The 24,204-nt window shown below is 41.4% G+C and overlaps 1 protein-coding gene across 15 annotated transcripts in view; it reads right to left on the bottom strand.

Moving 5' to 3' along the window:
- Positions 1–24,204, bottom strand: part of SYT1 (synaptotagmin 1) — a 514,215-nt gene that overhangs the window by 191,806 nt on the left and 298,205 nt on the right. For 2 of the 15 annotated variants that reach the window (XM_044979578.1, XM_044979587.1), the window contains exon 1: positions 14,437–14,467. The exons of the other annotated variants lie outside the window; for them this stretch is intronic. In XM_044979578.1, coding sequence (XP_044835513.1) covers positions 14,437–14,452 — 16 coding nt within the window. In that variant the 5' untranslated portion in view covers positions 14,453–14,467. Of the gene's footprint in view, positions 1–14,436; positions 14,468–24,204 lie in introns of those variants that run through there. 15 annotated transcript variants of the gene reach the window in all.

Here is a 24,204-nt window from a genome sequence, read left to right as displayed (position 1 = left end):
TTATACAATGACCATGAGTTTAGCACACAAATATTAACTTCATATATGTAGTGTATATACACACACACAAGTTACATGAATACATCTCAGATACATCTTGTATATGGATTAGTGATACACTATTATTCAGTAAGGATGAGAATGAAGCTGACCTAATGAGTATTATGTCTTGATTCTTGAAGTTTGTGATGTTTTCTGTTCCACTTATGTTCTCATAAAGGAACTTATGTTTAGGGGTTATTTCAGGGGTGCTGTGATGAAGTAAGGGGTTTGTCTATGATGCACAGTCTAAATTAATTAACAATGTTGATGTTGAGGTTTTCAAGAACATTTCATGTCATGTCAAAGCTGCAATAATGAGCAGCCTTGAAAAACCACAAATGCAAGTTGACTTGGTCATGACAGTCTCTTCTAATTGCTGTCAAAAAGTAATTATTATTTCATTAATTTCACCTCTCCAAGAAATGATGGCTTCTGGAAGCATCTGCCTCTAGGTTTGATTTTTAAGTTTAAAAGTAAGTTACATGTTGTCTATGGTTAATCACTGTTTTTACACTTTTAAGGCAATCTTGTCAGCACATGTAAAAAAGTAGTGGAAATTTGAACTAATTGTCTCATAATTGACTTATACTTTCCCCTGCTGTTGGAAGCAGAATGCTTGCTATCTAGAAGCTTTCCACACACAATGGGAGGGAAAATTATCAATCGATCATGGGACAATTAGTTCCTAATTTGTAACATTTTTCTGCTGAAAATAAAAGCAAGCTAATTTACGATTATAAGGATTGGAGTCCCTATGGTGAATTGGAGAATGATCTTTATAAATGGTCCATCTAAGTGATATTTACATTTTCAATTATTTTAGCAATGAATGATGATCCCAAGGTGAGTTAGGATATTAAAATTTTATCACAGTCATTATTTTTGTTGTTGTTATTTCTATGGATCCAGAGAAGAGCTAGGCACTCAAGACAAAGACACTGTTTGAAGGATTTTGCAACTGAATATATACACAGAACACATGTGAAAAGACAACATCTGCATGAGGATGAGGAAGTAAAACAAAGGGAGAGGAAGAAAGCAGTCGAGGATTTTGAATTTAATGACATTTTAGCTCTTATATAAGGATTTATGGGAGTAAATCTTAAACTATAGACATTTTGCCCTGTGAAACTCAGTACTGAAACCATTTGAGATAGATCTGAACTAGGGCAGAAGTACTGTACCTATGGTAGATGTGTAATCTATAAATTAGTAGTCCTAAACTGTGTTTGGGTGACACTGGAGGCCACGGAGCAGCTCCTGGTCACCCAAACACAGTTTAGAACTACTAATTTATAGATTACACATCTACCATAGGTACAGTACTTCTGCCCTGGTGGTCCAGAGAGCTAGCTTGTTGCACAGCTCTAACTCTCCTCTGGCTAAACCATATTTAAAGGGGCTAAAAATGTCATTTTCCTACTATTACTCTTTTATGTAACATGTAGTTGCCAGAGGAATGTTATGTGATTACGAATGGGAGAAGAGGTGTTCACAAAGTAATCTTTCTATTAATATCTGGCATGTATTATGGAAAAATGTGGGAACCCCAGAAAGCAAATCTACAGTGCTTGAAAATTGGAAGTGCATGTTTTTCCTCTGTTCTAAAATGCCTGTCATACTGGTATCTATGTGGTCTACAGCAATTAAAGTTAGCAATGAGTGCACCCTTAATGCACATATTTTCACAGCCTTCCTTGTTCCTGGGTGTGTGTTTCCCCTCCTTTTTCATCTTCCTCTCTTTTCCTCTCATCATCCACTTCGCCCTTCCAGCAAAGCCTGGGAAGAAGAGCTAGCCTGACCAATAGGAAGTGAGATGCTCACTTTCGAGACCACTGTGAGAGGGGAAAGCCACTTTGGAGTAGTCTGGAGCCAGCCACAGAAAGGGCAAGACTGGCTATGGATGAGCTGGTGAATCCCAGGTCTGCATGCAAAGTCTCCTGAGAAATGGCCTCTGGGGACCTGGAAGCAACATCCCTCAGCTTGGTACTTTTCCTTTTCAAAGTGACTCTCAGTTTATAGAGTTTTGTTGGGAAAACTGTCCACCCAGCCAGGAAGAGGAAGCCTCTAGCTCTGAACGTAAAATCAGTCAGCTCTTCACTGGCTGCTAGTCCAGGGCTGCTAGCTTGCTGTGAGTATATCTGAGCACTAGGGGAGAGACTAAAGTTAGGGTCTTTCATAGAGTTTTTGTAATCTGCCCCTTGAACCCTGCTTCCCTTTGTGATGAGGGGAAATCTGAGGACCAGAAGCAGCTTGACTCCTGCATGAAGAGGATCCCTGCCAGCAGTGGTCATCAGCCACTGTGCAGTGACTGAGGAGTCCAGATTCATCTCCAAACCTGAGGTGCATTCAAGGAGTTGTGAGTGCACAATCTGCTAGTTAGATAGTCAGGGAAATTGCATGGGAGATCCCAATGTCCTCAAGCCAGGGGATAAGGGATTGGGGATGTTATTACCTGCTGCTATTAGGTAACTTACTGCACTGAAGCCAGTTGGCCAAGTTGCTAACTGCTGCACAGAGAATATCATGGTCACAGGCCATCAAGGACTCCTACAAAGTATGCGTACCAATGCAATACTACAACCAACTTTGTCTTGCTATATTAGGTCACATGACTGGGGAAATTCACTGCATATTATCAATGCAGGCAACAGTGACCCTAAGAGTATTATCTTACCCCGTTCTGTTATATTTACTTCCTGTTTAATATAATTACTCTGTTGAATATATTGTATGTATTTGTATTATTTCCTGGGAGTCTCCAGCTATCTGGAAAGTAACTGGGCATTTCCTTGTGGTTAGAATTTTCCTTCCAAGCTGCCCTGGTGACCCGGCGAGGAAGGAGCAAGGAGGGCAGAGACACTGCTAAATAAATTCATATGGGAAGAAAATAAACTATGTTATAACCTGCTAAGCTGGAGGTTGGATCCAGAATAACCCAGGCCTGTCCATCAAAACCTGAAAGGAGATTGGTGTTAAAGGAGGTAACGAGGTGGATAGGGGGTGCTACATTCATCTGCTAACAGGTCTTCACTTTAAGAAGGAATAAACACAGCAGAAGATCCAGAAAGATTACATGGACCTTACTCAAGCAGAGAATACACAGTAAAGATACACTTGGGTTTTGCTGAATATCAACATGGGATGTACAAGTGAGCAAATGTTTATGCAACAAAATATCAGATTAGCTTGAAGTCAAGAGAGAAATATGAAAGAACTCAACAATTCTCTTTGATACCCTGCTTCTCCACCTTATCATTTCTAAAACCCCACCTGTGAAACATACTAATAATTTGGTCATCCTTTCACACTTACCGTATATACTCGTTCATTAGCCTGTTCGTTTACAAGTTGACCCCCCAAGATAGTTAGGTAAAAATAGCAAAAACTGTATGACCCTTTCATAAGCCGACCCTATATTTCAGGGGTTGGCAAACTCTGGCTCCTGGCCCATTAGGGTAAGCTTCAAGCGGGCCTGGACGTTTTGTTTACCTGGAGTGTTCACAGGCATGGAGCCCCTCAGATCCCAGTGTCCATGGTTTGCTGTTCCCAGACAATGGGAGCTGCGGGAAGTGGCGCGCCACTTCCCGCAGCTCCCATTGTCTGGGAACAGCTAACCGCGGCCACAGGGAGCTGAGGGGCTCTGTGCCTGCAGACCCTCCAGGTAAACAAAACAACAATGTATTAGATATTCAATTCAATGATTCCATAGAGTTTAAAATAATCAAATATTGGTGTAGACCCATTTATAAGCCGACCCCTGCTCTTTGATGCGTCACTTCTTTCCAAAAATATTTGGCTTATGAACGAGTACATACGGTAATTTATCCTAGCATGACCATATGCGTGTCCTCTGATTGAAGTTTTTTCAGGTCAGAGATTCTGTCCTGACTTTGTTTTTTACTATATTTAACTTCTTGGAAAGCTCAGTGTTCAGCTATGACATAACAAATTTGGCAATCATGGTCACTGATCTAATCAACACAATTTTATCCACCAAAAACATGGTTTCTGACCATCCCATGATATGAGAAGCAGACACCCTGAAGTCAGAGAGCATTTAAGAGTATAGAACTCAAAGACATTAAGGAACAGATCCTCCAATGGGGTATAGCTACTTTTACAGTGACAGCACAATCTGTTTGAGAAGTGGGTTTAACCAACTCAAGGAGTCACCCTGACAAAACATAGATTCTCTAAAGGAGAAGAGTCAGTATGCAGAGTTCTGATGTCGGTCATCTTCACTACTGCTTGTATAGCTGAGAAAAGAAGGTGCAGTCAGAGGAAAGAGGGAGTGACTGGGATGCCACATAGATCCTTTTCTTCAGTTTCAACCTCTTGTAGCACTCCTATACCATTTGTAGCTCGCATAAATTAGAGAAGCCTTCTCAGCATAGGGTGGGGTTAGTATGCACAGAATCGCAACAAGATCAGGGGACTGCAAACCTGAGCTTTTAGCCACCTGTGCACACATATTCCTAATATGTACTCTGTGCATTTCAGCTACTTCAGCGGTTCTGGATCCTGGACTGGAAATAAATGACACTTGTTGGAACTTGGTTGCTGCACAATGACTACAGAATTGGTTGCTAAAGAAATCACAGAGCTCCTCAGAAGCTATTATACCAACTGTATAAAAAGGGAGCACAGAAGGATTTAACATGAATAATGAATTGTTTGCTTTATGTTTAGATGAACCTAATAAATAAGTTGGCATTCTTTCAAAGCTGTGTGAGAAGAAAAGGTGGCTATCTGGGACAGAGCACATGGACACATTGTTTTGTAGTGAGGTTGTCTGAGGAGCTTCAGAAATCTCTTTGGAAAAGCAAAGATGTATTGTGATGTGTGAAAGGAAGAAATCTTCTCTAGCAGGCTGTTATCCTAGTTGCCAAGGGCAGGACCTTGATGAACACAGAGCAGCAAAGGATGGATAGTTTAGGGATTGTACAGTACAAGTAGAAAGTTGGTTATTATAATGGAGGCTAGAGTACCACTGGAATCAAAATGGATTCAACATACAAGGAATGTTACAAGGAAGACAAAGACTATTAGAAATGCAAAGAGACCATAGTTCAAGTTCTAGCTTGACGTCTAGTGGTGCAACCCAAACAAAGCCAATGATTTAAGTCAGGCCAGAATCTAGCACTTTGTTGGGAGACACATAAACAAAGAACATTATATCCAGAAGAGAAGGTGGTACCAGAGAAAAAGTCACTTAACACGTCAGAGTCATTTTAAACAAATACAGTAAATACCAAAAACTGGTTTAGCTTTCAAACTAGGGTAACTGCATTATGTTCTGGGGTTTTTAAGTCATGGTGCTTTATGTAAGGAACCCAGACTTCATTTTATTTACATTATTACTGCTAAAGGAAGTCAAACAGAATAGCTTAAGATCATTTCAAAAACTAAAAGGAAATTTGTGCTCAAATAGGGCCATATTTGACTTTGTTAGTTCTCTAACTTGCATATTTTCTTAGCATACTTGTAATACAAAAATAATGAATAATTTTACAAAAGTGGCTCAATACCAATAAACAACTCCAACTCTCTCTCCCCCACACTCAATCCCCACAAATGAAAAAGAACCTCAGATCTCCCCACATACAAGAGCCCATGTAATGCAATAGTCCTTGAAGAGATTAACAAATCTGTGGTCAGTATGAGCAGCACTGGAGTTTGAAGTTTTAGAGTCAATAGACCCTCTCTGAAAGCCCTTTCCTATTTAACTCCTGGATTTAGCTGCATGTGTGTTTCAATTATCTCAGTTGCCCCAGTGTCACACAGGGTAAAAGGCAGCATTTATGGTAGCCAATGATATTTGTGTTTAATCTGCAAGCTCAACTCAGGGAGTGGAATTCTCATCACTTTCCCAGTCATTTAAAACAATAATTCTGTGCTCTGCTAAATACCTCCTTTTCTAAACCAATACTCTCCTCATTGAAATTGTAGTCACAACTGTAAAAGAAATCTACTGCCAAAGTACTCCACTGGGAGAGAAAGAATATAGTGGCAGCTGGCTGCCTCCAAAGAAGGAGGGACTATCTCTGTGAGAAACTCTCAGTTCTTGTGGAAGATATGCTGAAGATGTAGGAACTGTGCTCTTACCAACCAAACTAAAGGTTGTCACTTTAGTAGAACAAGAAGTCTAGATACAGTGCAATCAGAAAATTAATTGGGAAATCTCATGCCTGTGTGCAAAATAAAATTTAACAGAAGCAGCGTAGTGGAATGTTGCTTCTTTAGTGAGTTTTAGATTCAACAAATTCATCCTTTCGCCCTCCCACTCAAACATTCCTTTACTAACATTTGTGGATGGAAAACCATGATTAAAGCTTGGTGGTTGCTTGACTAATTATTTGTTTATCCTACACACCAATCCCATGAGTCCAAAATCAGTAGGGGACTCTTTAAGGAACACAACTCAGGGTTTGCATCCCTTTTATACAATTTACCAGGCTTCTGTAACAGTCCATGGTGGTATAACATTCCATTAGCTGCATACTGTGCACGTGAAATTGGGAATAGTTGAAGATTGCATCCTTTTAATCCTTACAAGCTGGGCTGGATTCAAACTGGTGACCACAGTAGCTGATTAGAAGTGTCCCAAGGCATGCCGTCCCCCATTAAGTGCTGACTTATGAAGAGTTCCTGTCTGTATAGCTGTCTATATACTTACCATATAAAAAGGCTGTTTGAAAAGAACTTTAAGGTTGCAAAGTTTAGAACTCAAAAGTTAGGGAGTATGACATAGAGGTTACCTGTGCAACTTTAATTTTATCCTTTTGTGCCTATATATTATGATCACATAGTATTTTTTCTGACCTAGACCATCAACACTGTTTGAATCCAAGATCTTTAGATCCACAACAGAGAATTTCCACTTGAGTTAAAGGAGTAATTGGTAACAGAAGTAGTCTATTGTTCTCTAAGAGGAGAGTACAACACACACTTTGCCAGAGGGTTACACAACTGTGGAGTGTTGGTTATGAGAATTCCTGCTTTCTGTTTCTTGCTTTAGGAGGAGAGTGTTGCCTAGAGCAGTGTTAATATTTCTGAGCAGTTCACAAACCGTATTTCTGACCACATCCTCATACTCCTGCCCTCCAAGCAGGCAAGTGTCACTCACCCATTTTACAAATAAGGTAACTAAGTGGTTGGTCACTTCAAGCACAGCTGAGAATAGAACCTCATCTGACATATAGAGCCGAGCGAAGCCTCCTCTTCTATGCCATATTGCCTTTTATAAAGGGTATGTCATAGGCCTACACCATCACCTCTAGCCCAATGCCCTCCTCCCCCCTATGGGGGTATCATGCAGGTCTGTTTCTTTCTACATAAATTCACACTTCTTGACTACCCTTCAAAGATTCTTTTTCTGCTTCCATCTCAATTATTATCTCAGCTGTTCTCACCTCATCTCTGAACTTGCTCCAGGTTTCTTGCCTTTTTTACTCCATTTCTCTCCTCCAAGTCTCACCGCTGTGTCTTTTCCATATTACTCTGCTAACCCTGGGACAACACCCCTCTTCCTGTGCATCAACCTTCACACCATTTCTTCAGCTCCCTCCTCAAAGCTCCTTCCTCTCCTGCTCTTTCCTGCGTTGTCTTTCACTTCTTTGCTCTACTCCTCCCACTTGCCTTACCTCATTCTCTATGGAGAGATTTTCAAAGGCATGAAGGGAACTTAGGTGTCTGTATTTGTGCCTTTAAAAATCTCCCCCTACATCTCTAACTCTCCTATTCTAGAATAAGACTAATTTTTATTTCTTGTACCCGTTGTCTCTCCCTCCCTCCCTTCCTGTTCCCTTCCTTTTGTCTAATATCTTTACTTTTCTTTGCTTCTCTAATTTAGATTGTGCAAGCTCTTTGGGGCAGGGACTGTCCTTTTACATTCCCCAGAAAGTACCATGTAAAATTGATAATGGGACCCTATAAATGTTTAATAAGTCACTTATAGAATTCCAGACAGTTGCTTACAAAAAATAATACAGGCATCCATGCAATGGGTTAAAGCTGCAGAGTCATTAGTTCAGCTACTAGAGAGAACACAGGTTTGATATTTGAGCAGGTTTGATATTCTCCTTCTAAGAGAGGGTACAGGTGTGGAGGATCCATCCAATTAGTATCGCTGGAAATACCATATGAATAATAAGCAGGCCTTTTTTAACGTTGCTCATGCTTGTGATGTTAGTAAATCACAACGGTGGGGGGGTGAAAGAAATTAGAATCTAAAATGAAGGGCCTGTCCCATTACATATAAGACTGCTGAAAAGTTTCTTTGTGCTAGAAAAATCATTTTAATAATATAGGAAACAAAAGCCAAAGCTCTTTACCCAACCCTGGGTGCCCTGCTGAGTACTGCACCCTGATGATGCTGTGTAGAATTTAAATGCTACATTTCTAAGATCATCTCTTCCACTAGTAATGGAAAGTAGCACTACATAAACACAGGGCCACTCATAACTTGGAGCTCTTTCATCTGAACTAATTTGTGTCAAAAAAAGCCTGTAATCAACATACATATACATATATAGATATAGATGTGATTCTTCTTTGATGCTCTCCTAAGACAAAAACACGAAAACCAGATATCTAACAGCTTAAGAAATTGTGTCCCCGCCCCACCACACACACTAATAAAAAGTAAGCAATAAGCATTCTACTGACCATGCTCATATCAGATGTGTCCATGTGGAGGGGAAATGGAATGTGATACAGGGCCGCCCAGAGGGGGGTGGGGGGGCAAGAGGGGCAATTTGCCCCAGGCTCCGGGGCCTGCAGGGGCCCCCACGAGAGTTTTTCGGGGCCCCTGGAGCGGGAGCCCCCCGCCACCGAATTACCGCCAAAAATCCGGCTGCACTTTGGCGGCAGGGGGCCCCCACTTCGGGGCACTTCGGTGGGTCCCAGAGCGGAAGGACCCCCCACCGCCGACTTACTGCCGAAGCGGGGGCCCCCCGCTGCCGAAGACCCCAGGCCCCTGGAATCCTCTGGGGGGCCCTGATGTGATAGTCACTCCACCCCCACCCCCAACCTATCAAATCTCATTTCTCCAATACCCTCTCCCTTCCCTCATATATACATCTATACCTTCAGTATATTGAAGGTATACACACATTCTTTTGGGCTTAAGGTAATCTCCATCTGACAGATAGAAGCTTCCTTTATGGGCAGGTTATTACATAACAATCCACTTTGGGGAACCCTGCACCTTCCTCTGATGCATCTGTCACTGTCAGACAGGATTCTGGACTACATGGACCGTAGGTTTGATCAGGTATAGTAAATTACTATATTCCTCCATACGTATACATGTGGAGCAGCTGCATTTGGCCAAATTCCAACTGTGATTTTGCTGCATAATTCACACAAGATATGAATCATGATTAAGCTCTGTAAATATGGGAATTTAGGTGATAATTATCCAACACTACTACATTTAATTATCATAAAATAGTTACAAACATTTAAGAAGTCTAAACATTTAAACACGGTTTCAGTTAGGCAGTTGAATGTACCAGCAATAACCACTTTCACTGTTGCCGTTTCACAGTGCAGTACTATATCTTGCAAAATTCTGAAGTCATTTTAGTGGGTGCCTCACAGTACCTTCTATGATCAAAGTTAACTTTCAATTAAAATTCCATTTTCATATGTTCTTGCCTAGCAAAAATTTTCCTCTCTGAAATTTTCCATGCAGCACATTAGTGACAGTGTGTGTATGGTGGAGGGCTAATTGTTGAGCAAAATCTCTTTGGATGTCTGAATTAATCAAGAATGAAAAACGCACACTTTCTGTTTTGAGTCCATGCAGACATATTTTGCTAAAACAGCAGAACTTTGCACATCTGAAATGTTCAGGTTGTCTAGTCCCCACTGAGAACTAAGCTCTTTTGTTGGTTGACTATTTAAAAACTCAATTCTGCATACGTGCAATAGTAACTTTGGGGCGAATTATTGCTGCCTTTGGGACGAATTATTATGCTAAGTGCAATGCTAAGTAAATACTATACTTAATGGGCCAGATCCTCAAATGGTGTGAATGAGCAGTTATGCATAAATGGGCATGCTTACTGAAGATCTAGTGCAATATATATATATAAAGTTTTAAACATGGAAGATTTTCTCTGTAGACAGATTTCACTGTGGAAACGGGATTCTGTTTTGAAGTCTTTATTCTGCTACACAGCTTGTAAACTACACAGCAGGGATTCTTTCTTGGGCTTAGCTTGAGAACTCCACAGAAGAGACACTTTCTTTGGCACAATATATAATCACGGGAAGAGAAAACTGATGAAGCAATTTCAAATGGCGAAGCTTGTGTATTCCAAAAGCTTGAGGCCTTGAACATAGTTCAAAGATCTTACAAGCTTCACGAATATAAGATGGTTTGATTTTTCCTGTTTTTTCTTGCAAAGAAACGGGGAAATTAAAATATAATGTTACCAATGCTTTGTTACAAATTTAAATGTTCAATAGACAGACAATGCCAATGTTGAACGTTAAACTAACTTTCCTGGTTATTCATGTGAATTATGATTAATCTTTAATTCTATAACCACACAATTTTCCTCAAATGATATTGCAGAAAATTATTTTCTACATCAGATTCACATACAATTTCAGTCTTGTATGTTTACACTAATTTCTTCATTACAATGGACTTCACTACTGCATCTGTTAAATCTTTTTGAAAGGTGGCATGAGATACCAAAGTTTTTTTGTATAGAATATAAAGCATGGTTTAGCAAGGTTCTGATTTACTGTATTTAAAATATTGTACAATCTTTTCTTGTAAAGAATTTATATTTGTGCACTGCTGGTTTGAATGTTAACAAGGTATTTCTAACTTTACAACTGAAGTATAACTGTTTGTTGCCCATCATCTGATTTAAAAAATGTATAGTTCCAGCAAAGTATTTAATTGCACTAAATAAAAACAGTACAATTATAATAAGTGTATTAATGAAGCAGTATGGATGGTAATGTAGTTATTGAGAGTCAATTCTGTACTTTAACTGAAAAGCTTTATATATGCCAAGACAACATCCTTCACTAATTATTTTGGAATTATAGATCATTATACTATATTGTCTAAGGTGGTTACTATATACTTTTACTTTAGTGAACATAATGAGCATACATTCCACAGAGTAATACACAGTATTACAGGCTGCCAGATAGCTATGCATATATTTTAGAAATAGCATGTGATTACGTGAAAAAGCCTTACACACCATAAACCACAGTAATTAGAGAGTCAAGTTCTCCTTTCAACCTCAACTTTCACATTTCAGGTGGGATTCACAAGGAGGACTTAGATGCCCAACTGCCACCTTAGGTACCACTGGCATTCATAAAATCCATGCTCAGATGCCTCCTAACTAACTCCATGAGTGCTTAATGTCTCTAGGCACCTTACGTTTCAATGGCTGGACATGCGCTTAATCACCTTAATCCTGGCATCACCCCGCAGTTCAGCTCCTAACACCTTAGCCCCAGAGGGATTCACAAACTAGTCGTTCCCCTGCCTGCCAACCCCATCCAGTAGATATGCTCAGGATATGTCTAAACCCACAGAAAGTGGTGGTTCTCACTTATAAAACTTTTAGCCCAGTAGCTAGGGAACTCATTCGAGATGTGGAAGACTGCTTTGCAGACTGCCCTGGGCAAATGCCCCGGGCAAATGCCCCGTGCCTGTTCCCAGGGCAGAGGCCGCTTTCTCACTCCTATGAGAAGGGGGTCTGCCCAGGGGAAACTGCTCCCCTCGCACTGCAGCCGGGCTTGCCCTGCCTTCCATTTAGCAACAGCTTCTAAGGTGAGTCATGGGGTGGAGGTGGCACTCCCTCCCTGAGCCCCACCTTGTGGGGCTGATCCAAATCCTAGAGTGATGCCTAAGCCACCTGGTGTCACTGGCCTGAACCACTTGACATCACTGACCTAAGCCACCTGGAATCACTGCTCGCCGCCTCCCCCCCTCTCCCCACAACGTTCCTCTTCACCCCCCCAGGGTGGTGTGCTCCACAGTTTGAAAACCTCTGTTTTAGATTTAGTGCCGACACGTGGGGCAGTCAAATGCCCCTCCAGAACCTTTACATTGTGCGCCCCCCACTATCCATAGTTATGCATCGTCTCTGCCTCCTGCTATATGTGAAAGCTGGGTTTAAGAGAAGCTTTACTTTTCTTGTTTCCCAGGTCAATGGAATTCTGATTCCTTTATATCGCAGGAGTCATGCAGCAAGGACCAGAAAATGTGCTTTGCTTCCTGCAGTCTGTAAAGTCTCATTATCTGTAAACTGACCCCAACTGATTGGAGGGAGTGTTCTTCTAATTACCCAACAGACAAACTGCAAAGGATGTGAAGTGGTTTGTGAGGAGGAGGAACAGGACTCAACTTATTCTTTAATGAAGGCTTTTATAATGCTCCCTGACAGATGTAGAGCAGGAATACATGAATGTGTAATAGAACTCTGCAACAAATTTTTGGGAATGTATTCACTGCTAAAACGCACAAAAATTGCAAAATCTCCTTAAATACACCATGATCCCAGGTGTGTTCCAGCTGCTGCCTCTCTTTGGAAGCAGCATTTCCAATACACTCTCTTTTGATCATGCAGGGGAACAGCCATTGTCATTGCCAGGAGATTGGACAAGCATAGCATTGAGAGAGAGAGAAGAGAGGTACTGTGAACATCTTGGATGGCACTGAACTTACAATGACACCAATAGGACAGTAATTACTGCAGAATATAGGTGCTCCATGTGCACCTTTTATGATCAGCACAGTCTTCTCTCTGCTATGAACATTGCATTTTCTTTTAGGCCTTGCTTCCTGGACACATTTCCAATATGTGTTATTGACGCTAAAGGAGCCTGGCTTTGTGATACAAGTCAGATGACAATCATAAAGGCACTGAAGAGTCCTCATACTGGATGGAGTGTGGACTTAAAAAAAAATATTAAAAAGACGACGGACTAGGTCACTTTAAAAATCAATTGCAGCGGGGAACTGCATAGTAGATTGCTTAGGAAATGTAAATAATACATAATCTTTTCATATATTATTTACGTATTTTGTCAGATGTCAACTTTTTAAACAGGGATCACTGTATATTCCCTAATCCTCTGGTTCTTTAACCCAGCATAACCTATAAAGGAATTGTTTGGCAATTTTTGTATGGTGGAAAAGGCTGGTACTGCTGCATGGAAAGCCAAGTGCTAGATGGGGAAGGGGAGAGTGCCAGTGTGACTGGCTTAGGTGATAAGGCATGCTGTGGTGGGGTGGCACCAGCAGCAGAAGCCGTGAGTGTAGGAAGATTGTCTGGGAGTGTGTTGTTCTTTTCTTCCCCTCCACAGGCTCCAGCTGGGTCATAAAGAGTGGGGAATTTTGTTGATTTCACCCCCACACCACCTCTTTGCTGGTATGGTGTGTGACCTTTGTGACCCACTTCTGGCTGGTGTTTCATATTGATTGAGCAGTACTGTTCTAAATCCAGGCCTCTCTAGGAAAACAAACAGGATCACTTCATATAGTACAAAGGTTATTTCAAAGCCCTCAGAATTTATGAAGGAATGTATAATGTGTTTTTATATAATACAACTTATTTTAGTAAGGCTACTTGCACAATCCTCCCCTTTCACAGCTAGCCATAGTCATTAAATGTTGGTTTTTCTGAAGCTAGTATACCAGTGCATAAAATATCAGTTAATAAAATTCCCATGCTTGTATACGCTGGATATGTTCTAATATATTTGTTTAAAAATCACTAGATGCAACCAAGGGTAGAGTCATGAGTTCCCCATATGCTGCATAAATTACTGCCATGGGATCCTCAATGATCACTGCTACATGATTTCTCAATACAAGAAAGTGCTCAATAGAAATAGCCTGAACAGAGAAACAAAATGATAAGAAGCTCCCCATAACACTACCCTTAACTATGAAATACGATTTGGGACAAACAAAAACCTAATAATAATAACCAGATAAAGCACTGGATGGCATTGCAGCTTCACACAAATGCAATAGAAAGACCATCTCTCTGTCTCCAAAAACTAAAGTGTTCCAGTAAAACTCTGTTTCTCTCACAGGCTCTGACATAATTACAATATCAGTCTCTAATGGAAAAGTCCTATTAAATTGAACAGGAAAGAATCCAATAGTAATTACTACAGAAATTACACTGAAAACGTATGGAATTATTACATCTCAACAGGATTTTCAACCCCCCAAAACAATTTAATACAGAATTATACCCATACATCTAAGTTTTACAGATTGGTTTAAAAATTCTATATGAAGTTCATCATTCCCTATTCATTTCCATAGGGCTTTTCCTACAAGAGCTATTACTGTTAAAAGGATAGTCCTACTCAGTTTTAGAAAAATCTTACTTTTTCTGTAGGCCATGAACTCCAAAAAGAGGTTCTCAAACCAAACCCTTGTCTTGGTTCAAAAGTAACAAATGCTGACTTGTTGAAGCTGAGTAAAAACCAGTAACAGCCTGGTGTGAGTTGCTGTCACACTAACCACCTCTGAAATAGCATAATCCAATTATATTTTGCAAAACAAAACAGATGTGTTGCTGTGTGCAGACATGAGGTAGGATTGAAAGCTATAAAAAGCAAAATAGAAAGGATTCCTTTGACTCTATTATTCAGTATGTCTACTATCAACAGACATTGTCCATACCAAGAACATTTCAAAAGACCTTGGAGGTCTAAATCTTTGAAGCTGGTGAATCTCTTCATTCGGACAGAAAAATTTCAAGTACAACCTATGCATCTTTTTAATTTGTCCTCATCTTTAATGATTATCTAGAAAATTTATTCAATACAAATTACCAAAGGGTTTTTAAATCATTGTGTAATGAAGAAATTGGTCTAATTCTAAAAAAGGCGATCAGTAATGCCAGGATACTTTAAATATCTCAACGGGCTTCATTCTCATTCTCAACACGCTTGAGAACTAATGACATAAAAGTGAAGGAGGAATTGTTTAAAGTGGTAAACAAGGGGTAATAGCTTGAAACTAAGAGAACATTTAAGTTAGATATGAGGAAAGAAACCACATATAAGGTCAATTAGACAATGGAATATTTTTCACGGATCATAGAATAATTCTGAGTATGTAGCACTACCATTTAGCATTATTAGATACAATGAATGCTGTACAGCTTTAATTTACTAAATTAGATGTGAGGATGGTCTAATGAACTAAAACAATATGAAGCAGCAGTCTGCACAGATGACTGTGTTAATTATGTTCATCATATTTATTGTAGTAGTGCCTAGGTAATGACCAAGATCAGGCCCAATTGCGATAGGCACTGTACAAACACAGAGTGCTAGACAATCCCTGACATGAACAATTTAGATTCTAAACTTTCCCGTATGTTGGTCTCAGCACCTTAGGCCTGTACCTCTATATTAAATAGAACAGTGGGTAAAACATGCTCCTTTTAATGCAATTAGCTATAGCTCTGGGTTTCCTGGTAAATCACCAACACTGGTGTTAACTAAGCAAAGTTTGGGCACCCTTGAAATTACATCTGTAAAAACTTCAGCTTTCTATGGGCTAAATCCTCTGGACCAAACGAGGAGCCCTCAGTGCAGCATAACTGGTGCAGTTCCACTATGGAAGAAAGGACAAGGTACTCAGGGGCTGTAAAATGCCCCAGTAGTTAGTTTGGGTATATGTAGGGAGAGGCAAAGGGTAGGGTAGGGTTCTGTGGATCCTCGACTTGGTGAATTAACCAGCTTCAGCTCTCAGCATTGAGTAGCGGTTGAGGAGGGCCAGCATGAATGCTCCACCCCATATGCCTGAGTGGCAGTAGCATGCCAGCCCTTGAAGTTCTCGTGCACCCATACTTTACAGAACAAGCAGGATTTTGCCACGTGCAAAAACACAGAGAAGTGGCACCAATTATATCCCTTCAAAACAGATTGAAGCACCTCATCTCCTTTAATGAGAATTTGATTTATAATTTAATTGTCTAAGAAAGAGCTGAGCACACCGGTTTGCTTTTACTGTAGAGGTGATTACTCATTATTAGAGCATGTTCTCCATTATTAACCTGGAGGCTGTTTGTATTGTATCTGTAATCTAAGGTGCTGAATGAATGATTTTTATCAGAAAATATAGTTATTACAAAGATGCACTCACTGTGTATATTACAGTTAGCTATCAAAATAAAATGTGGAATCTGTTCATTTAAATATAGCAAAATTAGTTTAAAGTTGTCACTATTTTATTTGCCTCTAAGAAAAAAGAAGAGACATATTTCATATTGATTAATAGAAGTCTTCAGTGCACAGTGAGTTATGAGAAGCCAAGTGCCCCTAACTCACCTGAGAAGAGAAATGATCAGATCTACAGCACAGCAGGGAGTAACTTATTACATTGATAAAATGGAAAGGGAAAATTGTGGTTGTTTTACCTGTTAATAAAATGTATAAAATACTTTCAAATTAAGAAAAGAAAATGACTTCAAGGGCTGATTCTCAAAGGTATGGCACAGTCACAAATCCTATTAAAGTCAATGGGAGAGGAAGGTACTCAGCACCTTTGAAAGTTCGGCCATCAGTTATTAAAAGCAGGTATACCACACAAAGGCTTTTCTACGGGCAGGTCTACACTAAAAGCACTCCACTGGCGCAGCTGCACTGATGCGTAGCTGTTAAGTGATGATGCTCCTACGCTGATGGGAGAAACAGCTCTCCTGTCAGTGTAGTTAACCCACCTCCCTGAGAGATGGTAGCTACATTGATGGGAGAAACTCTCTCGTCAACATGGCATTGTCTACTTGGGCCGTTGTCGGTATATCTACGTCGGTCGGGTTCTGTGAATTTTTTACACCCGAGCAATGTAATTTTACTGACATAGGTTAGGTCTATACTCCAGACATAAGAGGCGTCTTTGCCACCACCCTCTTGCTGTTGCAGACCCAATTCAACACAGCTCTTTTAATAAGTAATAATTTGAGAAGCTAAGCCAGGTGCTAGTCAAGCTAATTTTATATGTAAACCAAAAGATGATAGAGGTCCTTAACGGGCTGGTTGTGGCTGTGCTGCCCTGTGGGTTCCCTCCAAAGCTGTGTGCCATCCTGGCAATAGCATTAGTCAGTAGATGTTATACTGCACCTCCAGGTCATTTCTGTTGTATGCTTTACAAGGAAGTGGGCCAACAGCAGCCTGTAGATGGGTGTATGGTCCCAGCAGACAGAGAAGAAAGAGCAGGGTTTTTTTTAAAATGCCCTTGTTATATTTTAATTGTTCATTTGGACAACATTATTTGACAGCAAGAAAAGGATCCAACAGTGAATGGAAACCCCAAAACTAAGGGCCTGTTCCTGCAAGCAGGTATGCTAATATAAACATTTGTGTTCATGCAGGGCTCCAGACTTTCACAGGTTTCCAAAGACTTGCCGGGTATGGCAGGGTTCACCTCCATGGTGAACCAATGGTCCAATATGGCACAACTCACCTTGCCATAGGGTCTCTGCTAGTTGGTTGCTGCCTCTCTCTGGGTGAACAGGGAACTCAAGAGAGGGTCATATATCGTGTCTTCAGCAGGACCCTGCCCTTCTCTTCTGGGCCTGTCTCCTTGTCCCTGGGGAGGCCCACCTAGCTACCAGGCACACTCAGGTTTGGCTGAGATGAGGACTTCCCTCAGAGAGGGTGAGGCAGAGGTCTGCTCTCCTCTCTGGTCAGCCTGCAACTGACCTAAGCCCTCTTTTTAACTCCCCTTTACACTCCTGACACTAACTGCAGTTGTAGTGAGGCAGGGTTGATTGGGCCCACAGGCCCTCACTGACTCCCTCCTGCCCAATGTGGGGTTTGTAGATCCCATCACACAGGGGTCTGCACTAGTTCAGTTATTTACAGGATCAGGGCAGAAAATAGCAACACCACAAGATATTAAAGGAACCAATAGAAGTTGTTTACATCCATAACTGGGTAGGCAGACCTAATGCATACACCCCACCTGCTCCCGTCCTGCTCTGGTGATGAGCAGGGATGCTCTGCCAGAGTATATTTTTAATGTTACATGAAAATTGGTACAATGTGATTTAATTTAGTGTGTTTCACATTTAAGTGCCTTTTGAAGGGATACTGCCAAGTTAAATTTGCCATAAAATTTAGGTTTGTAAAAATTAAAACTTTAGGTGGCATAACCATAGACAAACTAAAATTACTCCATGGGTTTAATTTTTTAAAATCCCAATGGAAACCATTTTTGAATGTAAACACACCTCTGAAGTGCCTACAACCCAAACATTGCAGCACTGTACAAAAGAATGAGAACCTTTTTGTGAAACTGACTATAAACCCATCTCCATTATTGACCAAGCTGAGAGAAATGCTGTAAGTTAGCAAACAGCATGGAGAGAAGAACATCAGATTATAAAAACCCTTTCAGTTTTAATGACTGTAGGTTTTGGGGACTCTGTTTTGTTTTTTATTACACATGTAAGCAGAGTCAGGATGAGTTCTACCCTGACATCTGGTGGTGAATTATGGGGAGTGTGGAAAGGAATTTCAGGTATTTGCATTGGCACACCCACCCCCCCTAAGATAGACCACGGCAGCCTGGGATGGTTATTTTGACAGCTCTGGGATCCCAAATTTCTTTGTTATTGGGGCAGGAGGAATAAAGTGTTGTCACCCTGATTATGTGAATGAGGAACTATGAGATTGCTTTATGACAGAGATGTCTCACCTCAATTAAGTAGCACTCGTTAGACAAGGGACATGGGTGCCAAAACCCAGTGAATGGAGAGAGGGTGAGGACTGGTGTGTGTACCTGATGGTATGGGCCATTTTGAGGGCCTGGAACACCAATTGCACATCCTCCTCTCTCCACTGTTGAAGAGCAGAGCTAATTTTGAATCCATTAGGAGTCCATCTAGAGGCTGCTGAGCTGAATTAACGTTGGCCCAATGGTGCACCAGCACCGGGGCTCCCCTACTACAAGTTGAAATCACTAAGAGCTGAAATCACTAAAAGAGCTAAGCTTACTGAGCTGAGATCACGGAGTGCTGTGTTAACTAGAGGGGAGCCGGAAGAACTATCGCTAAGCGGCTGGCAGAGCGGAGCAGTTTGCAGCATGTTGGAGCAGCCCACGGAACAGTGAGCGGAGCGGTTTGCGGGGACGGCTGGAGTGGCTCACGGGTCGGCTGGAGGAGAGGCACAGCTGGTAGAGTGGAGTCGGTCGTGGTGAAGGCTGCAGCAGAACTCCACGGAGAGGTGGAGCAGTAGGCCCTGGCCCACGTAAGGTGCCCCTTAACACCCTGTGTACACCCCCCCATTTCCACCCAGGCTGGGGGGGGTAAAACTCTGCAGATAAACTTTTGAACTCTGGGGTGGCACTGACCAGAGACAGAGACTTTTGGGTTGTTGGACTTTGGGGTGATTGGACTTAAGACCCTAAGGGGGAAAGGACATTGCCAAACGTACTTGGAGGTGGGTTTTTTGCTTATGGTTTGTGTTATAATCCTGTTTGTGGTGTTTCTCCAACGTGATGCCGCATTGTTTCCCTCCTTTATTAAAAGGATTTTGCTACACTCGGACTCCGTGCTTGCGAGTGGGGAAGTATTGCCTCCTAGAGGCGCCCGGTGGGGTGGTATGTAATTGTTCCAGGTCACTGGGTGGGGGCTCAAGACGGTTTTGCATTGTGTTATTGAAATGGAACCCCTGGATACTGAACCCGGCCCTTGTTGCTGCCAACTCAGAGGGGCAGAAGGGTTACACACAAATAAGGAAATTTGTTTTTAAAAACATGATTTTTGAGTTGACTCCTTCCCTTTAACTACAGTATAGAAGACAATGTGAAAACAAACCTAGTCATGATCCTTTTCTTGGCTCCTCCATGTTGTTTACTGATTAAGGTACAATCATCCTTGATTTTACTCACTATTCTACTGTCCTACATTTCAAGGCAATATGTTGCAATAGGTATTTCTCTTATATAGTCACCGTCAACCTTTCTACTTAGCATCTCCCAGATCTATTTTCATTATAAATCTATCTGAGATATGGCAAACTTGCCAGGCTAGGTAGATTGGATTCTTGGAATAATGTGCACTTAAACCCACTTTCAAAAAGCATGTTTTATATGTACTGGATTGATATTTTTTGTTGCAAAATATTGCCAAGTACTCTAACTCTCACAGAGCCACGTAAAGCTATATAGTGTTTAATGCCAAACAGATTCAAACCAATGTTTTTAAAAATGGTATTGTGTATAAATACAACCTCTCCAGAGATAAGCAAATTAGCCCATGCTACCCTTTGTGAAGTTCTGAAAGTTATGGACTATATTCTAACACGACTCCCATCCATGTGCATGCAATACTGCACGTGCAAATACTGGCACCTGAACTCCTCACACTGCCACCTCCACACCTAGGTGTTTATGGAACACCTGTGCATATTGCTGTTTGCAAGTGCACAGAGGGGGGCTGGTTAAAGGTCATTTAGAAAATTTGCCGCTACATACCCACTTATATTCACATAAATTCCATTCACACATTGGCACAGCAACTTGAATATTAAACAGAACTTTTCCTTTAATCAGTCACTTGTGTAAAATATATGAACTCCAAGAAGAGGATGTAAATAAAATCCTGGGTCCTTTAAAAAATCAATGGGAGTTTTGCCATTTATTTCAGTGGGTCCAGGATTTATCCCATGACAATGAAATATATAATTTTGGTTTACTACACCTTAGTAACTTCATTTTGTGCAGGCTCTTTGTTCCCATATAATACATACAACACACTAATTAGCTGACATTTTGTAAAGGAAAGTGCTGCGTGAAACAAGTAGAGGAAGATTTTTGGTCTGATATGGCCCTTCGCATTACACCTGCACTGCAAAGAGAACTGTAATAATGGGACAGATGAGGATTCCCTCAGCACAGGGTTATCCCTGGGTGGTGTTAAAGTATTATCTCTGTACTTGTACTTTACAAATGGGGAACTGAGGCACATAAAAATTAAGAGAGGTTTGTGACAGAACTCAAAACATAACACAGATCTCCCAGATCCCATTTCAGTGCCTTTATCACAACAGCATCATGCATGCTGTGACATTGATGGCCCTCAATATATGGACATAAACATTCAACAATAGAATGGAAGTGAGACACAACCAAAACCTTAAAATGCTGTGTGGTTAATTTCTTGAACAAGCACATATCCAACAGCCTCTGCTTTAAGACAGAGCATCTCTGATGTCTTAATTTATGACAAATAGAGAGACAAGGTGGGAGAGGTAATATCTTTTATCTGTTGGTGAGAGACACAAGCTTTTGAGTTTACACAGAACTTTTCTTCAGGTCTGGGAAACTGTGGCCATGCCTACATTAGCCCTTTTGTGGCTAAGTTTTGCTGGCATAAGAGCTCATGTGCACAGCGCTATGTTGGTGGGAGATGCTCTCCTGCTAACACAGCTACTACCGCTCATTGAGGTGGTTTTATTATGTAGACAGGAGAGCTCTCTCCTGTTGGCATAATGCAGCTACATGAGCTGTGCCGCTGTAAGCTTGTAAGTGTAGACGTGGCCTAATTCAAAGTGTCACTAATGAAGTTGACTTAATTTTGTAGTGTAGGCATGCCCAAGATTTTGACCTTACACAGAGTTCTTCAGGTCCGGGAAACCTGGCCCATTAGCATTCTTCCAGTCATAGTGAGAAAAAGGAAGAGGGGGAAATAATTGTGGTAGGGTTGTTATTGGGTTATAGATTGTTATAATAAACCATAAGTGTCTCTACTCAGTCTGTGATTTTAAGTGTCTAGCAAAGTTATGAATTTAAGCTCCCAGGCTCATCCTTTGAAAGTCTTATGCAGGTTTCCTTTGAGGATGAGGTCAGATATAGAGTGATTGGCTTGTGAAAAGTGTTCAAACACAGGTGACATGGTGTTTTTGTCTTTTATCATTTTCCTGTGTGAGTTCATTCAAGAGCGTAAGTGCTTCTCTGGTTTCATCCACACAGTTGCTATTGGGGCATTTAGTGCAGGAATGAGGTATGCCACATATTGTTAGTCATGTGTAGAACCAATGGATCTTGAAAGGTCTGTTGTGGGGGGTGCTGATTATTGTAGCAATGGAGATACGTCTGCAGGTTTTGCATCTATTGTTCTGGCAGGGTCTGGCGCAGCTTTGAATTGGAAGGATGTTAACGGGCCATTTCACCTTCAATGGTCCCTTGAAATGTGCTAACTACTTATGCTAAACCGTCTGTTCAAATCTTGTATTTAGCCATGACACTCTGAGGGCTTGGCTACACTTACAAATTTGCAGCGCTGCAGCAGGGTGTGAAAACACACTCTCTCCAGCGCTGCAAATTGCGGCGCTGCAACGTTGCGGTCCCAGCGCTGTCCGTTATTCCCCACAGGGAGGTGGAGTACGGACAGCGCTGGGAGAGCTCTCTCCCAGCGCTGGTGCTTTGACTACACTTAGCGCTTCAAAGCGCTGCCGCGGCAGCGCTTTGAAGTGTAAGTGTAGCCAAAGCCTGAGTTAGTTTTCCAAACCTGAAGAAGAGCTGTGTGTAATCTCAAAATCTTGGTCAGGTCTACACTAAAAAAACTTAAGTTAAGTTGACTTAAAGCCACCACAGTAATTATACCAGTGTTTCACATCCATACTAAGCTCTTTCTGTTGGAGGTGCGCGCCCTCACCAGGAGTGCTTCCATTGACTGAAACAGGGCATTGTGGAGCACTGACAGCTGGAGACCTGCTGCCCTGAGACTGACAGCTCAAGCAGTCAGCCCAGCACAGGACTGACATCTGGAACTCGGGCTGTCAGCTGGGCATGCGGCTAATAGCTGGAGCCCTCCCTGCCTCGGGTGGCGGAAAGCTCCAGCTGTGAGCCCCACACTGGGCTGACATCTCACGCTGTCAGCCCCCGGTGGCATGATTCTAGCTGTTCCTCGCATGAGGCTGACAGCCAACAGGCAATGTAAGTAACACAGTGTTGACACCAACACTGGGTTGCCCTAATGCCATTGACCTAAGCGCTATGCCTCTCACAGAGGTGGAATTAAGTTGATGTAGTGGGCGACTTACAGCGGTGGGAGCTACATTTTAGTGTAAACTGTCTTACCTTGACCTAACTTTGTAGTGTAGACCAGGCCCTTGTCTCTCTCACCAACAAAAGCTGGTCCAATAAAAGATATTACCTCAACCATCTTGGCTCTCTAATATCCTGGGACTCAGATGGCTACACCACCATTTCATGCAACAAATAAACACTGGAGGCAACACCACATCTTCACAGCACAGAGATAAATATGAGGTTAAGGTTAGTGAGATATCATGTAATGAGCTACAATCATGCTGCCTTTTGTACATCATATAGGCAGCCCTACAGAATGTGGTGCAAAGAGCAAAATGAGGCTGAAAATGCCACAGATCTACAGGAGAAGGAGAAGCCACCATGATATGATCCCTTCTTGCCTCTGGACACTGTGGAAGTCCCCTCCATCAAAGACCCATGAGGTTGTTTCTGTAGGTCTAAAAGAGGCATCTGGAAAGGGGAGCTCCCCATGTGCACAGCATGCTCCCCTTCCCCGAGCACAGAATTATGAGTGGAAAATCATGCAGGAGTTATTGCTGAAGTAAACTGGAGGGGGAAAAAGAGCAGGATTCTCAAACATTTAAATGTCCCATCTTCTCACAAAAATGATACAACCACCAGTTTATAAGAAGGGTAAAATATGCCAGGAGGATTTTTTTCTTAAAAGGATTTTGGCCAGTCAACTTTGAGTGTCTCCTTTATTAACAAGTACAACAATAAAATAATTTTATTTACATAGAATGGCCTTGGCAAAGCATTTGAGCTGTTATACAACAGAATAAAAACAAATGCAATATAATAAAAGCCTAATAAAACAACATAACTTGAAAATCCAAAGACGAAACCAGGGAGGGTATTCAATCTTAAAGGAAAGAAAGACATTAAGAGAGCCATTCTAAAAACACTTTTGGGGATTTAAAGAAGTATTTGAGATTTCGCTGTTGTTGTTTTTTAAGTAAAGAGGGATGAAATTTCAGGCAGGGGATTCAACAGTCTCACCACAAAAAAAGAGATCTGATCACTTGCTGACTTCAGATAGAATGATGGAAACCACAAACAGCTGATGATCTGTGTCATCTTCC

This window comes from Mauremys mutica, chromosome 1 (assembly GCF_020497125.1).
Source record: "Mauremys mutica isolate MM-2020 ecotype Southern chromosome 1, ASM2049712v1, whole genome shotgun sequence".
Taxonomy (NCBI): domain Eukaryota; kingdom Metazoa; phylum Chordata; order Testudines; family Geoemydidae; genus Mauremys; species Mauremys mutica.
This window is presented reverse-complemented; position numbering and strand designations above follow the sequence as displayed.